This window comes from Neoarius graeffei, chromosome 6 (genome assembly GCF_027579695.1).
Source record: "Neoarius graeffei isolate fNeoGra1 chromosome 6, fNeoGra1.pri, whole genome shotgun sequence".
In the NCBI taxonomy this organism is placed as follows: domain Eukaryota; kingdom Metazoa; phylum Chordata; class Actinopteri; order Siluriformes; family Ariidae; genus Neoarius; species Neoarius graeffei.
Window position 1 is genome coordinate 642,935 of NC_083574.1, and position 17,423 is coordinate 660,357.

The 17,423-nt window shown below is 42.9% G+C and overlaps 1 protein-coding gene across 7 annotated transcripts in view; it reads left to right on the plus strand.

Annotated features, from left to right (window-relative positions):
* LOC132887650 (rho GTPase-activating protein 42-like) overlaps nucleotides 1-17,423 on the plus strand; it is a 118,945-nt gene that overhangs the window by 16,861 nt on the left and 84,661 nt on the right. For 4 of the 7 annotated variants that reach the window (XM_060923119.1, XM_060923117.1, XM_060923115.1 and 1 more), the window contains exons 2-3: nucleotides 5,510-5,605; nucleotides 10,092-10,153. The exons of 1 other annotated variant lie outside the window; for it this stretch is intronic. In XM_060923119.1, the coding sequence (XP_060779102.1) occupies nucleotides 5,510-5,605; nucleotides 10,092-10,153 (158 nt within the window). Of the gene's footprint in view, nucleotides 1-5,509; nucleotides 5,606-10,091; nucleotides 10,154-17,423 lie in introns of those variants that run through there. 2 more of the 7 variants (XM_060923122.1, XM_060923118.1) reach the window with 2 other exon arrangements.

The window sequence follows — 17,423 nt, forward strand, 5'->3', positions numbered from 1 at the left end:
GAGCTGGATCCTATCCCAGCTGACTACGGGCGAAAGGCGGGGTTCACCCTGGACAAGTCGCCAGGTCATCACAGGGCTGACACATAGACACAGACAACCATTCACACTCACATTCACACCTACGCTCAATTTAGAGTCACCAGTTAACCTAACCTGCATGTCTTTGGACTGTGGGGGAAACCGGAGCACCCGGAGGAAACCCACGCGGACACGGGGAGAACATGCAAACTCCACACAGAAAGGCCCTCGCCGGCCCCGGGGCTCGAACCCGGACCTTCTTGCTGCAAGGTGACAGTGCTAACCACTACACCACCGTGCCGCCCCCATATCATCATCTACAGTGCATAATATCATCAAAAGATTCAGAGAATCTGGAAGAATCTCTGTGCATAAGGGTCAAGGCCGGAAAACCATACTGGGTGCCCGTGATCTTCGGGCCCTTAGACGGCACTGCATCACATACAGGCATGCTTCTGTATTGGAAATCACAAAATGGGCTCAGGAATATTTCCAGAGAACATTATCTGTGAACACAATTCACCGTGCCATCCGCCGTTGCCAGCTAAAACTCTATAGTTCAAAGAAGAAGCCGTATCTAAACATGATCCAGAAGCGCAGACGTCTTCTCTGGGCCAAGGCTCATTTAAAATGGACTGTGGCAAAGTGGAAAACTGTTCTGTGGTCAGATGAATCAAAAATGTGAAGTTCTTTATGGAAATCAGGGACGCCGTGTCATTCGGACTAAAGAGGAGAAGGACGACCCAAGTTGTTATCAGCGCTCAGTTCAGAAGCCTGCGTCTCTGATGGTATGGGGTTGCATTAGTGCGTGTGGCATGGGCAGCTTACACATCTGGAAAGATACCATCAATGCTGAAAGGTATATCCAGGTTCTAGAGCAACATATGCTCCCATCCAGACGACGTCTCTTTCAGGGAAGACCTTGCATTTTCCAACATGACAATGCCAAACCACATACTGCATCAATTACAGCATCATGGCTGCGTAGAAGAAGGGTCCGGGTACTGAACTGGCCAGCCTGCAGTCCAGATCTTTCACCCATAGAAAACATTTGGCGCATCATAAAACGGAAGATACGGCAAAAAAGACCTAAGACAGTTGAGCAACTAGAATCCTACATTAGACAAGAATGGGTTAACACTCCTATCCCTAAACTTGAGCAACTTGTCTCCTCAGTCCCCAGACGTTTACAGACTGTTGTAAAGAGAAAAGGGGATGTCTCACAGTGGGAAACATGGCCTTGTCCCAACTTTTTTGAGATGTGTTGTTGTCATGAAATTTAAAATCACCTAATTTTTCTCTTTAAATGATACATTTTCTCAGTTTAAACATTTGATATGTCATCTATGTTCTATTCTGAATAAAATATGGAATTTTGAAACTTCCACATCATTGCATTCTGTTTTTATTTACAATTTGTACTTTGTCCCAACTTTTTTGGAATCGGGGTTGTACATCGTGGTGTTGTTTACATTTTGCTCACCAAAGTGTCAAACCTATAGTCATCGGCTGTCCATCACTAGCGATGATGACTGCTTCATTAGGATGCGCAGAAACGGAGATGGGCCGCAAGGCCTCCCCAGAGCTCCTCTCCTAATGAAGCACCTTGCACAGTAAAGTAAGACAAACAATGTTGTGCCCCCATCGTGTTGGCATCAGGTCTGGAGATCCGGAGAGACGAGTGGTGCACAAAAGTGCCACAGACCTGACGGGTATGGAAGTTGCCCCGCAGTGACGACTGACTTGCCGAGTGATGCCATCCATTGGCCATTTGAGTGGCTCTTCCGCATGCCATCTGGTGGTGTTCCATTGACCCTACTGGGTTCATCTGCCATACTGCACTGAAAAGTGCCTTGCTGCCAGCACCTTATTGGTGATGTACTATTTAGCCCATAGCTGGAACCCAGGCAGGTGCTACCACTCCGGGTCAGAGTGGACCTGGGAGCGATGGTGGTTAAGGGATAACTCCACTTTCCCCAATACTCGAGTCCTCCTGGACCTGAGACTCACCACCGGTTGCAGTTTAAAGTCAGACTCAGGACTAACCAAACCCATAATGCTGCGTTCAGGAAGCAATTTGACGATATGTATTTTCTCGAGTGTACGAGAATTGGTTTATTAACCTCTTTCCTGTAGCTCTGAGGGCACTTTCTGAATAATTCATACTTGTTTCTGCGACACTGATGGCTGCTGTTGAGTTTTATAAAGCACAGATGACACCAGCACACTCCTATTCATCGCTCCTCTTTTCTCTCTGCTCCTCTCTGAGACACGTTCCAGACTCGGCGGGTGACGGCCGTGTCACAGTCCAGCGTCTGAAGCCAAACGTCAAAAGCAGGATAAAATACATTTATTTCATAAACTATTCATAGAGATGGGGATGAGTGTGTGGCGGTTCAGCGAGGTCTCGCTGCTCCGTTTCATTGTCAGATACACGGAGAAGACGACACATAAATCACTCACCCACCCTGTGACGTCTTTTAAAGGCCACAACGTGAATTCTCAGTCTCACTGTTTCACGTTTTTCCCCCCAGAGTGCAAGATGAGAGATTAACATGGACCCGCGTTATAAAAACGGACGACTGAAACAGTGCCGTCTTTTTCCTGAGCCGATTATCTTTTCTGCCAACTTGTTTCCTCTCTCTCTCTCTGCCTCTCTCTCTCCGACATTTAACAACTAATTAAGGCTCATTTATGTGTAAATTAGAGTCGTTTAAGTGCCAGAAATAGATCCTGGTAGTAAAATGTGCAAACATCCAATTAGTTGTTATCAGGTTGTTTGTTGTAAAGATCAACGTTTGAAACCGAGATGGGAAGAGAATGAAAAGTTCAGAGCAGGCCTCTTTGGAGCACTTTTTGCCAAGAAACTTTGCAGAAAACAGGAACAGAGAAAAAAACTGAAGATGTAAACGTTTGGTCCATGGGCCTCACAAATTAACCGGAAACTCATTAGATTCATTCATTCTTTTTCCTTCCACTTTTTCTTGGTGCGTGCCATGGTGGCAGGATGGGAAGGTCAGTCCAGTCACAGATTCCAGCTCCTCCTTAGAGGATCTCCAGATATTCCCAGGATGACTGAGAGATACATGTTATGGCAGAAAGTAAGTGCCCCCCTGGCCATCACACCCATGAGCTTCTTCCCCAGACTGTTAGCATGAAGTCTGGAACGTCTTACACATTAGTTTCCCTTCACTGGAACTCGAGTCCAAACCTGTTCCAGTATGATGATGATCCTGTACACAAAGCGAGCTCCGTAAAGACATGGTGCGTTAAGGCTGGAGTGGGAGAACTTGAATGTTCTGCACAGAGTCCTGACTGAACTGGAACACCGATTGCACCCCAGGCCCCCTCACCCAACAACAGTGTCTGATCTCACTAATGCTCCTGTAGCTGAATGAACACAAATCTAATCTAACACATACCCCAAAATCTCGTGGAACACCTTCCCAGAAAAATGAAGCTTATTATCACAGCAAAGGGGAATAAATCTGGAATGAGATGTTCAACAAGGACATATGGGTGTGATGGTCAGGGGTGTACATACTTTTGGCCACGTAATGTTTAATCTCTCCAGTGGGTCCTGGTTCTGCCCCAGGGTCTGATGTAGCTTTATGGGGAGCTGAGTGTCCATGTAAAGTGCCCAAACCACCTCAACTGGCTCCACTTGACTCAGCAGTTCTCCTCCGAGGTTCTGCTGGAGTCTGGAGTGTCTCACTCTCAGCCCTGTGTGTGAACCTTATTATTACTGCTGCAGATACTCAAAACACTGGAGCCAAAGTGTTCCTTCAGAATTTCTTTTTCACATCTTCAGTGGTCATTTTGTCACTCGGGAGATTGTGTTCCTCTCCGAGAGCTGAGCTCTTCAGATGGATGTTCAGTTGTGGTGAGATGTTCACTGTAGGAACATGACTGATGTGGGTTGATGGTTGATGGATTTGGAGCTTCTCTGCTTTTGTTAATAATAATGAAGTCTTTCAGAAAGTGGGTGTCATCATTTGTTTCACTTTTACAGAACATGTAGAGAATTTGAGCACATCATCAGTCATCAGAGCATCAGTCACGGCATCTTTCCTCAGTTCACTGCCGCAGTGACTCGTGATTTATTATGAAAGTTCTTCTCCGTTCCTGATGTGTATCTGTGTCTTTGTAGAAAATGTACAATGGACCTGAGAGCAGCTGTTTGATGTGTAAAATCTCAGCTTTTTGATTAAAGTGCTGTCGAGGCTCAGGAGCGAGTTTACTGACGTTCTCCTGAGGAGTGTGTGTGTGTGTGTGTGTGTGTGTGTGTGTGTGTGTGTACATGTTTATACCACTGAAGGGCTCGGATTAAATTTGCAAAAGTCTGTTTCCGCCATTTCAAAATGCAGTAAAATAATTCACTAAGTATTATCTTCATGTTTATATATTTGTTTGTTTTCTGACGCATCCTCCCACTTTTAATCGATGAGTTTCTGAGATCTGAACTCCTTATGGGTATCGATTAACACAATACTGAATTAATCAGATTTTACATGGAAAGTAGCTTCTATAATGAGAAGCTAAAATAATTTTCCCACTGATTCCTTGAGTTCTCCCAAACAAAAAGAACCGTCCACTTAGATTTTTGCTAATTTGCATAATATGCAAAATGTACTTTTGGCATTTTAATATTTTATTTCTACTATTGTTTAATTCTTATTATTTTCTTTTAATTCTTTTAATTCTTTTAATTAATTATTTTAGAATAAAGATAAAATTATTTTATGTAATTTTGTTTCTCTATTGTTTACTGTTTTTGTTTTTATTTCTGTAAAGCACATTGAACTGCCGTTGTGTATGAAATGTGCTATATACATAAACTTGCCTTGCCTTGCCTTACTTTTGTGAAGTCGTCCTAGGATTTTTGTTCTGCCTTCACAGATCAGGTGTCGAACGACTCCGCAGACTGTGACCCTCCATAACCATCAAAACTATGTGGACATTTTATAAACAGTATGGCTGCCACCACGAGCTGGTTTACTCACAGCCGTAATTCATTATTGGTCATGTGGATTTGAACCAAACTGGAAGTGCATGTTCGGTACTGGTTCTGAGGACGGTTCTGCAATGGTTTGGGGTGTGGTCATGTATAGGGGGTTCAAGTCCAAATGTTTCTTGAGAACTGTAAGGCTGATCAAGCCTGAAATTTGGTCTGCTGCATCTGTGTGCTCATCTGGATGGATTTTTAATCATCGCTGAATTACATCAAAAATGTGGCCACTTTCAGCCAATCAGCTTTCAGCAGGGATTTTAAACAACTAACACTGAGCGAGTCTCACAGAACCGGATTTGTTTGGTCTCTCTATGGTTTTCCATATCTTGGCCACTATTAATGAGGTGTGTTATTTTAGAGGAGCAGGTGCAGCTGTTGTTTTTCTCAGAAAGGGATAGGACGCATGTCTCAGACTAACGTGTGTGTGTGTGTGTGTGTGTGTGTGTGTGTGTGTGTGTGTGTGTGTGTGTGCACGCACAGATTTGTCTGAATCTGTGCTGAAGTTTGCTCAGTCTCTGCAGGAGTTTCAGTTCGAGTGCATCGGTGACGCTGAGACAGACGACGAGGTAAACATCGGTACGTCACGACATTTCTAATCCTATTCATGTTATTTTACCTCAGTTAGAGGAAATTTCTCAAAATGATATTAAATCATGAATCACAGTGAGGACATCAGGTGCTGATGATCTGTACCTGGTTCTTCAGTTTTCATTCAGACAAAAGAGTACTCTGTGTGTGTGTGTGTGTGTGTGTGTGTGTGTGTGTGCGCACACATTCAGAATGGGAGTGTAAATCCAGCTGTGTGTTTGTTTAAAGGTGTAAAACCCCTGGAGTGTAAAACAGAAATGTAAAAGTGCAGCCGTTCGACAGGAACAGTGTCGGTGTTCAGAGGAGACAGACGTGAGAGAAAATCTTCTTCCCAAAGCTGCTCTTCCGCACTTTTCTCTGTAACTTTCACACACTGCAGCAGTGCAGGAAAAAGTAAACGCGCACACAGTGCCGAGAGATTAGACTGAAATAATGATGTGGTAGAACTTTTGTTCCTGTAGTTCTCTCAGTGACCTGCATGATAAATGGACGGTTATTGATTTGGTTGCGTGTGACCTCGACACGTCTTCATCCTGGTAGAGATCAGAGGCTCTAATGGTGATCAGTGTGGGAGATTAATGAAGGTTCAGCGGGAGATCAACAGCCTGCTCACTGAATCAGTCCTGCTGCTTCCTTCCATCTTTTTCACTCTTGGAGACCTCCTGCTTTAATTACTTAAAAAGTCACATTAGCTGAATATGAATGTAGTTTAGTAGCTTTAGTAAGAGGTTTGTACTGCAGGCAGTAGAGCATGTCGTCATTATATAGGTCCAGAAACACCAGCATGTAATCGGAGGACTGTTATTTATAGGTCACTTAGAACTTTGGGAATTTACATCTTTAACCGATACCACGGGTGATGTGGCTGCGTTGGTCTCTGAAGTTTCAGTCTTAAATATTCAAATACAAAGCTCCAACATTTGTATTCAGGAGAGATTTTTATATAAAAACTTAATCAAGAGGCTGAATTATTTTACTTTTGTGCATCTTTCTACTGTTTCTAGTTTGTGTGTTAGCATTGTTGGTGCAAACAGGCAAGTGAACTTGATTTGCATTAACAAACCTGGTGAGGTCAGAAAGAGTGTTAAAGTAAATCACGGCTAAATTAAGGATTCCTTTCACTGCTGTCCGCCAGCCTCAGCTTAGCCACGCCCATTTCAGATTTATAGTGTGACTGCAGTTAACATCAACATAAGGACGGTAAAGATAAATATCGAGATGTGGGTTGTGTTACTTTATCATATTCATTGCTCTCTCTCTCTCTCTCTCTCTCTCTCTCTCTCTCTCTCTCAGTTTACTGCTGCAGTGAAAAAAAAATCAATAAAAGTGGTCCACAGCTACGGGAATTTTTACATGGATTCACAGTATTTGTTACCGTGACAACATGCTCATTCTGTCTCTTCTATATCCTCTATTTCTATCTTTCTTTGTTCCACTTTGTTTGCTCTCTTTTTATTCTTTTTTTCATCTTTTTCTTTATTTTTCTGCTTTTCTTTTCTCTCTTTTCCAGTGTATTCTCTCTCTCTCTCTCTCTCTCTCTCTCTCTCTCTGTCTGTCTGTCCGAGACACAGAGGACGCAGATTGTGATCTTCCTGATTGGAGCGGTGTTGGGGTGGGCTGGGTGTGAGGGGGTATTATGGGGCATGTGTTGGGGTTAGTGGGGGTAATTACAGCTGATGACTGAGGGCAGCGTTGAGCTCGACTGTAATTAACTCTGTCTAGTTTGGTTCCAGTAAAATCCCTGAAGTTCTGCTGAACAGAAGTGACACGTGTCTGTCTGGTGTGTCGTCCATCTGCTCCACTTTTCCTGAACCCTGACCCTGAGCTCTTACTAAGCCCCGCCCCCTGAATCATGTCGATCCTGAAGTATGGAGAGAATCTGTGTTTTAAATCAGGATCAGAAAGAAGAGGTAACAAGTTTAGGAGAGCACTCGGAGAAGTTTTCTGTTAAAGATGACGGATTGTAACTTCTATAAGAGAGAATTGCTTTCAGTGAACAGAACTGTAATCTGCTGTGATCCGTCGGTCATCGATGAAACGGACGCGTCCTGAATGACTTGACTGGACCTCTGTGTTCCATCGTGATGTCTGTGGGCTGAAAGAGGACTTTGAAGCTCGGTGAAGCTCCAGCAGGCTGTCGGAGGATGAGACGAGGGCCGGTGACCTTATCGATTTCATTCCAAAGCTTCCTGCCGTGACATTCACAATCCAGCGCAGTTATCGTCAAATCAATCCCACAGCCCAACTCACGGCCACGGACTTTTTATTGTCTCTCAGAGTCGCACTCTGGAGGTCACCGTCTCACTTTCTCTCTTGTCTCTGCAGAAAAGTCACAGATTTTCCGATGCTTTAGGATTAATGATGGTGTTAATGTTCCTGAAGTAGAAGAAGCTGAAATTTAAAAACGTCCAAAAGAAAGAACTCACAATGACTCAATGTTACTGTGTGAATAAATGTCCACATCTCATCTTTCTTCTCCTTTTCCTATTTTCTCCATTAACTTGAGTGCAAAGGTTTCTAGGTGAAAATACCCCCCCACCCCCCACCCCCACACACACACTTCTATTTCAGTGAATCCACGGTACAGAATTTTCGTGCTGTTTCTTCTGATTGAAACTCGGTCTCGGTCTGAACGTCTCTTTACCAACCTTAACGTTTAAAAAGAGTGAGAGACTCGAGTCGGTGAGAATCAGGAGAACATCTCTGTCTCTCTCTCTGTCTCTCTGTCTCTCTGTCTCTGTCTCTCTGTCTCTCTCTCTCTGTCTCTCTCTCTCTCTGTCTGTCTCTCTGTCTCTCTCTGTCTCTGTCTCTCTGTCTCTCTCTCTCTCTGTCTCTCTGTCTCTCTCTCTCTGTCTCTCTCTCTCTCTCTGTCTCTCTCTCTCTCTCTCTGTCTCTCTCTCTCTCTCTCTGTCTCTCTCTCTCTGGACCTGATGATTACTGAGGTGGAGCAGGAGATGATGAGAGATCCGAGTGTTGAATGAGAACGATGAACAGCGTTCAGGAAGCACAAAGACACAAGCAAAGAGTAGAAGAGAAAAAAATATATAAATGCTAAAAAGGCTTGTTTAATGATCTTATGCAAATTAGTCAACATGAATTAATCATGAATTCCGATCGTAATAATGCCGAATTGTCAATAAAATAACTTAATTATTGACCTTTTTGGATTAAAAACATGGGATTACTCTGATGGTCGTAATGAATGAAGGTCTGTGTGTCTAAATCCGACTTTACTGAACAAAGAGCAAAGTTATAATGAAGCCCTAATATGTGCTCCTTCAATAAAGTAAATAGTTAATTATGGATATAAACATACATTCTGGTCATTTTATATCATTAACACACTAAAGCTCTGATTTACTGAAAGTACTAATTTACATTTATTAAGCAATAAAACAGTTTTAAATGGAAGCCCGTTTCCTCTTTACACAAATCCAAAGTGGCTTAAAATTAAGATTGTGTTACTGCACTCTGTTTACGCCGACTCCGCCCGGGCGTGGGGCTTTCTCTTTTTTTTTTGTACTTTTAGGAAAAATCGCACCAGAACAAACTTTTGCACTCAGTGACTTACTTTATTTCAGGACCTGTTTCTTCTCTTTCCTCACGGGGGACCGGGACCCCCCCCCCACACACACCACACACACACACAGAGAGTGTGTTGGTGTTATTGAGGCCTGGTAGTGACAGTGGAGCAGCAGCAGGGCTTCAGAGTGTGTTCCTGCTAAATGAAGAATTAATGGTGTGTGTGTGTGTGTGTGTGTTCAGGAGATGATGCATGGCCTCGTAATGACATTGGCTGGCTTTAGCGAGTGCGGCTATGCTAAGTGTCCAAACACAGGATGATGAAGGACGGGACAGAGGGAGGTTTTGTGTCCCTCCTCCATCTCTGTCGCTAATGAAGTGAGACGGCCGAGAGCACATCCACATCCCGGCCATGTGCTGGGTCACACCTCATCTTCCTCTCTATTACACACACACACACACACACACACACACGCGCTGCTCATATCGCCAGTGAGCGTGAGTTACTCCAGTGGGTGATCAGGAACTCAATGAGATGAAAAACGCACACAGTTCAGAGCGCTCACGTCTGAAACAGCACAAATCCGCAGAGATACAGAACACGTGAAACCCGTCAGGACGTCCTTCTGTCTGTCTGTCTGCTGCTGATAATAATAACAACATTCAGGACAACATTCCTCTGCTTTATTTGAAATGATGAGGAGTTCAGTAAATGGAGGTGTAATAAGCTTACGTCGTGCTGTATTGATTTAACCCCTTGATTCTTTCCTGTGTGTGTGTGTGTGTGTGTGTGTGTGTGTGTGTGTGTGTGTGTGTGTGATCATTAGTATAAGCCCCCTGAGTAATAAATCAGTGTAATGTTCTTTGTATTGATCAGTGCAGATGGTGTTCTGGTTTGATCTTCATCCCGATGATGTGGATGGATTAATAAATTCATGTTCTCTCATTTCAGCTCAGTCTTTTAAAGAATTCTCGAAGCTGCTGAACACCGTGGAGGAGGAGAGACGCCGCCTTGTAAGTTTTTAGAAATTAAAAATTCATGTTTTTTTTCTCACTGCACCGGTAATAAAATAAACACCCACACATGATTTTATTCGATTGTCTCAACAGTATGGATGGAGTTTATCTGAGATTGTGAAATAAAACTGAAATTCAGGGCCCTCTGAGCATAAAAAGGCAAGGTTATTAAAAACATTCATTAATGAATCTTTAATAGGGAGAGGTAAATAAATAAATTGGGGAAATGTTTAGGTGAAAGATTTATTATTAAACTGAGCTGAGTAATGCAATTAATGACACAAAATAAAAAACTCCTAAATTTGATATGAATATTAATCAGGACATTGTGATAAATCAAATCTGGAGTGAAAAAATCTTTGGGAGAAATACAAACTATTTTTGATCAAGAATTTTTATTCTTCCTCAGCCAGGTCTTTGGGTTGAAAGCCTCCGCGGTGCCTCGCTTCGATTCATGAAGATTTTATTTTGCATTGACAAAAACTTCACGTTATGGAGGTCCAGTCATCTTTTTTCCCCATAATGATGGAATCCATCGGGTTTAATTTAAAAAAAATCACATTGTTATGATCCAGTTTTATGTGCCGAATTTAATTAGAACTTAAAGTACAAATAAACATTGAGTACAGCAGGAGGAGCGACGGTCTCGCTTTAGGAAGGCAGCATTTCTGAGAAAGAAAGAAGGAAGGATCCGATTTATGTGGCTGTTTTTTTGAAATGGAGAAAAAAACTGAAAGGAAAAAAAACCTGGTGACTGATCGAGTCTGCTTTTTCAGAATGACACCAGATAAAAATAACCTGCACCCAAATTGCATTTATTTTTATTGAATCCTAGGTTTTTAGAGCTCGTGTTTGTGGTTCTGGTGTCGGAGCTGTTCGATGAATCTGTAACGGACAGCGACTGAAGGCAGGACGCGAGTGTAAAGTAAACTTAGTGTGGGGTTTTATTTTCCACAATCCAAAACTCATTATTAATCCGAAAAGTCGTTATTAATCTCGGTAATTGTGGAGAAAGCAGACGGAGAGCATTAAACTCCGACAGTGCATCAGTCACACTCAGTGAAACCGGGCCGGGTCAAAACCAGGACGACATGCACACAACAAAAACTAACCGATAACTAATCAAAGTGAGAGCGGGAACGTTCGGGTAATTAACCAATGCAGTGCCATGATGGGGCGGAGTCAGGGGCGGAGTCAGGACCAAACCCAAAACAACATGAGCAGTGCTGAGAGGGAGTTCATGACCTGAGTGAAATAAACTCCTTCATAAATCAGACTTCAGTATTCCATAAGTTCAGATTTTCAGCTGTAATGAATTCTGTAAAAGTCGCTCAGTTTAATAAAGTGTTTGTTGATTTGAACTGTGTATGGACTGTTAGTTAGTTAGTTAGTTAGTTAGTTAGTTAGTTAGTTAGTTAGTTAGTTAGTTAGTTAGTTAGTTAGTTAGTTAAAGGTGACTTCAGACTCGTGCTGAGTCTCAGCTGCGGTGTTCGGTGAGCGTTGTGGCGTGTTTGCCTCGGCCGCTGCTTTTCTAGGAGATAAAGAGGAGAGGAGATAAACGCTGCTGTTCGCTTACAGGGAATTTATCAGCTCTTAAACTCGACACCACAGCGACTGTGTGATCAGATAAACACACTGGTGTTCCTGCACCGCGGCCCGCTGATAGAAACACGCTGATAAACACTGTGTGTGTGTGTGTGTGTGTGTGTGTGTGTGTGTGTGTGTGTGTGTGTGCACGCTACACTAACTCCATACTGTATGTGATGGTGGTGGTTTGGTTTTGAGCTGCTGTTGAATAAAGCGGTGAGGGAATGAGGATGGTGTTCCTGAACCTCGCTGAATGGGAACTCGCAGCTCACTAACCGGCTGCTCACTGAGGGTCACTAGTGAGGGCAGAAGGGTGTGGGCGTGGCCTCTAATTTGAATATTGATGTATATTCATAAAGCCTGGCTGTTTTTACTGACGGTAAAGATCTAAAGGCTGTTTTCAGTTGTTTATTGGATTAAACCCCTTTTTTATTTGTATTATTTTACACAGAATATTTAAATGGTTTTGCTCATTGGGGATAGATTAGGGATAAAATTAGCTCATGTTTTAAGTCGTTCAAATTCTGTAAAGCTGCTTTGCGACAATGTTTATTGTTAAAAGCGCTGTACAAATAAACTTGATTTGATTTTGAAATTGAATTGAAATGATTACAATTTTTATATTTAAAAGAGGGAAATGTTGTTCTTTTATCTGTTTATAGTTGCATTTAACGTCTGTGAAACAAGTTTGTGTTTATCAGAGGTTTTTTTTAAACATTTAATCTCTTAATGTTAATAACAGATAAAAACCCGCAGTTGGTTCCATCGTGTTGCTGAGAAACTGTACAGAAGTGTAAACTCCTCTGTCCTTAAACCTCCAGCTTCACCTCTGACTGTTACACAGCGCTCACACTGGAGACTCCTTACAGAGACCACACACACACACACACACACACACACACACACACACACACACACACACACACACACTTTACTGCACACGTGTGTAAGTGATGTGTTATTAACTAGTTACAATATAAAACTCACTCTCATAAACTCACAGGAGACAAAACATCATACGGTACATTCACAGGTTTTACTCGTTTTTAATAATAATAATAATGTGATGAAGAATTTTAGCGTTTAATTCTGAAGCCATGGAAAGTTATTTACTGTCAGGATTTACTAAAGACGTGCAGGGAGACGTTCGTGACCTCACTGAATGTATTTCAGATTGCAAAATTTGTGGGAGGAGAATATGAAACTGAGTCCTGCAACGTGATTTACTCAGGTTTACGGTCATCAGTTTACTGCTAATTGTGCTTTTATTCAACTCTGAATAAAATTTAACTCTGAACAAAAGCACTTCTTGATCATGACACGGCTGTGACGGTTTGAGAACAGTGTGTGGTAAAAAGGAGACGATGTTCTCCACTTCAGGGTTCTAATGAGGCCTTTTCAGCGTATCTGGCCGCTCTGCAGTGTTTCCTTCCCGCTACACCCACAATATTGCCGACGCGCCTGTAAAAGTCGCCGCTACGCTAATAAAGACTTGTCGATCTTGAAAATGTGGTCTTTTGTTTAATTTTCTCCTGTTATCCCCACGCAGTGGTGACGGTGCACCGCCATGCGAATGTTCTACACTCAGGTGTACTCCACTCCCCATCCACGTAAACGCCCAGTGCGTAACCGCCTGAGTAGCTCCGTGTGGAGATCGTCACTGATCGCGTTCATCTGGTTTCCCTCCGTCCTTATGCTGCGTTTGCGCTAAAGTGCCATCTGTGTTAAGAGACGTTTGGAATGCCAAAGGCAGACGTTATCAGAAGCTGTAGATGACTAAAACACATCACTCTTTATGTGCTGGAGGAAATCAAAGACCACCAGAAACCTTTAACCAGGAGCCACGCAGCTGTTCGTAACCCTGCGCTAATCTGAGTAGATTGTGGTATTAAAATAAACCAACAGTGTTCGTTAATTTGCATATTGTTAGTAGATCACCCGTGGAACTGGCCACGCCCATCAGCATTCACACTGATTTGCCCCACTAAGTAAATCTGGCTCTTTGTAGATTTATTGTCTTCAGCGTTTTTCCAACAAATTATTTTTTCCAGATTAAGCTGAAGTTTATCTTTCTGTATTTAAACATATTTAATATTTTGTCATTGCATTGTAAACTGAGATTAAATTTTCCACAACTGTTTATCGAACAAAAGTAATGCTGATATTAATGTCATGTTTATTTAAACCTTCAGTATATTAGTGTCCATTATAAAGTGTATAAATTATATCATGTAAAATTAATATAATGTAAAAGCTCAGTCTGTTTTAACCAAACTGATAAACGGGGTAGAAATAATCCCAGCCTGAGGACCCGAGTCTGAGCTCCGGAATGATCACGGAAAGAAACGGAGGGTTGGAACTCCCGAATGTTCAGTGCAGCCGTGTAAACCCGTGACCGGGGGGAGCGCAAACTTTCCAAATCCTTTCCAGCTCGGAGTGTCCGTCTGCGTTTTCAGCTTTCTGTTCAAAACAATTCGTTTTTCCCCCAAAGTTTACAAATCTACAGATTTCTCAATTAATTTACATTATTTTCTTTTTATCATTTATCGAATAATCCTGAGTGTGTGTGTGTGTGTGTGTGTGTGTGTGTGTGTGTACACACAAACACAGAGAGATATAAAACACACCCTGAGCCCAGTGTTCCCTCCACAGAGCCGGAACACTACCCTGATTAAATAAATACGGTCTCGAACTCATTAACACTGAAATAATAACGAAGCTCGTGTTCAGTCGGGAGAATGAATAAACCACGCCCACATTCTGGTTCATTTGTGTCGTCATCAGCTCGGGTGTGGTTCATAAATGTCCGTTACGGAAGTGGAGTTTCTCTGAGTTGGTGCTGGTGTGCAGGGATGGGAATTTTCCGTGGATCTGCGGAATTCCGCGGATTTTATCAACCCAGGGGTCATTTTTGTGAATCGTCTAAATCCGAGGAGAAAATTTTTCGGGGGGGTTAGGTATGTGTTGACCCGGTCAACCATCGGGAACAAGGCTCTGTTTACATCGGCAGTTCAGAACGTACACTGTATTTGATTGGCCGTTGAGAGAGAAATATCGCGATTTGACCAATGGTAAACGAGCATAGATAGGAAAGGCCAACATGTCACATGTAAGCTTCGTTCTGATTGGTTCTTCGCATTTCGCTTTCTTACTCATTCAACATGGCGCTCCACGAGGCCGGAGATTGAGGATGTAACAGCGAATAAGAGCTTCAAAATGGTGAAAATTATCACAGAAGAAAACGAATCGCTTATTCAGATTAGCTGCTAAAAGGAAAAAAACATCTCTGCAATGAAGCATTCCTAGAAAAAGAACAAGTACTTTGTAAATATGTTGAAAACTTAGAGTAGTGTTGCTGGTTATATGATTGTGACTTTGGGAGCTGAGAGAACTGTTCAACAGGGAAATTGTGTTTCTGTTGAGATAAGTTCACTGCAAAAGAGGTAACTGCATTCTTTAATAAAGTAACTGAAACATTTACAGGATTTTGTCAAATATTCTGTCTTTATGTGTTTAATTTATATTCATCATTCCTTTCATTCTAGCATGAAGTTAAAAATTCTTTTTAGCTGAGCATTATTGAGACTATTTTTGTTTATTAGTGTCCAAAACTCAAGCTTCTTTGGACTGAAAATATTATTCAACTGAGCAATCTGAGACCATTTCTAGTGGTCTAAAATGTATAAAACTCATTAGCTTCCGGGGGCCTTTGGCCCCCTGGACCCCCGACCAGGCTCCGCCCTGGACCTGGCTGGGGGCCGATGGCCCCCAGACCCCCGATTAAATTTTCAGCTGAAAATACAATTTCTCATTCTCATCCCTGGGTGTGTGTGAGATGCAGTCGGTCCTCAGACGCGTGTTAGTGCGAGGACGTTAACGAGGTGATGAGTTCATGAGCTGACTCCTCCCACAGCGCTCCTCAGGCTCGTTCTCTTCAGAGGAGAACTCAAAATGACCAAAGCACAGGATCTGATTTATTAGTTACAAAAAATCCAAATGCAGAAATTGAGATGATGAGCAAATTAAATTACACGCAGCCATGAGGGCTTCAGTCGAGTCTCATGACTCTGTTACACTGAATCATTCAGACAAAACAAAGCCATTCTTTCATCAGAAGGTTTTCTTTTCTCCTCGGGCCTTTTGTCTCGTCACAGCCTCCGAAGAAGCTCTACTTTGTAGAAGACATGAAAACTACAGCGAACCTCATTTATATCTTGTGAAATGAACTAGAGGACGTTCACGCAGATGTGGAGCTCTCGGTGATCTCACTCTCTCACTCTCTCACTCTCTCACCATCACAACAGGAACCACATTCAGTTCACTCGCTCAATTTCACAACACTAAAGCGCGAGGATCTTTTGGCCTCAGACTTCTTTCAACTGTGAGATGAGGGTTTAAACTGGACACACACACACACACACACACACACACACACACACACACACCTGGACTCAATCTGCAGCCCAAAATAGAAGAGAAAAGGTTCAGAGAGATAAGGCGTCTGAGACAGGCTGTAACTCAGTCTGACCCTGAGCGATCGTGTGTGTGTGTGTGTGTGTGTGTGTGTGTGTGCACGCTCCTGTCTGCACTCTTTATTATGGTCGTATTGTAACCACAGCCTTGTGATGATGGAGAACTTTAGTGCTGGAGCAGCGCAACTCTGAGCTTCACTGAGACTGAGGCTTTGGGCCACGCCCTGAATCACCGGCTCCGAGTTCCTAAACGCCGGCGTGCTATTGTCAGCAACACATGCAGTGAATTACAGCAGGTTAAACAGGCGCGCGTGTTAAATCCATCTAATCACCTCCTGGGAGAAATCGAGGTGAGAAAAGTCAGAACAGGAGGAGGTGAAACTCGCTCAAAAATGAATAGAGAGCGCGCGTTGGGATTTTCAGCATGTTTATAAACGTGCTCAGATCTCAAATACTGACAGCTTTTGAGTGAACGTTGGAACAATTTCACCAGAAAAGCGTGTTAATGTTTTCCACAGTGCTTCATTAGCGTTCTCTGGCGGTGCTAAACATTTTAATAATAAAAGTCTTCAAGTGCAGAAGATAAAAAAGACTGAGTTTATTATCGGGCTGTAATTTATTCACTGGTACCAAAAACTCTAATCTAGCCGTGTGTGTGTGTGTGTGTGTGTGTGTGTGTGCGCCGATGTTCTTCCTGCTGTTGAGCAGCTGATAGCGCGCTCTTGTTGTGTCGTTATCTCAGTCAGACATGTTTAGCTGAGTGAAGCATCGTTATTATCGCTCATGTTCAGCATCACTACACCGCCGTCCCACCCTCACAGAGCCCACAGCCAATCACGCGCTGTTGCACTGCAGATTACAGACGGCTCGGGCATCGTTATTATTGTGTTCTCCCAGCGATCGGACCAAACGTGTTTCTGTTGCGCCGCTTAGGAGCCTGCCGACTAAATCAGCCTCATATCATGATGAGTTCTCAAACTTTTACCTCGAAGATGTTCACCAGATGCCTCCAGACTCTGAGGAACCTGAAGGAGGACGCGACTCCCAGTCCTGAGCTTCTCTTCCCAAACATCTGTTCATCCAGGAGGTGGAGGACTGCTTCCATCCCGCAGCAGTGAAACAATGCGAATGTAACGCAATCACAATAAACAGTTAGAGATGTGATGAATCGGTGTGCGGCACAGCAGAAGGACCTCACAGCTGGGGGG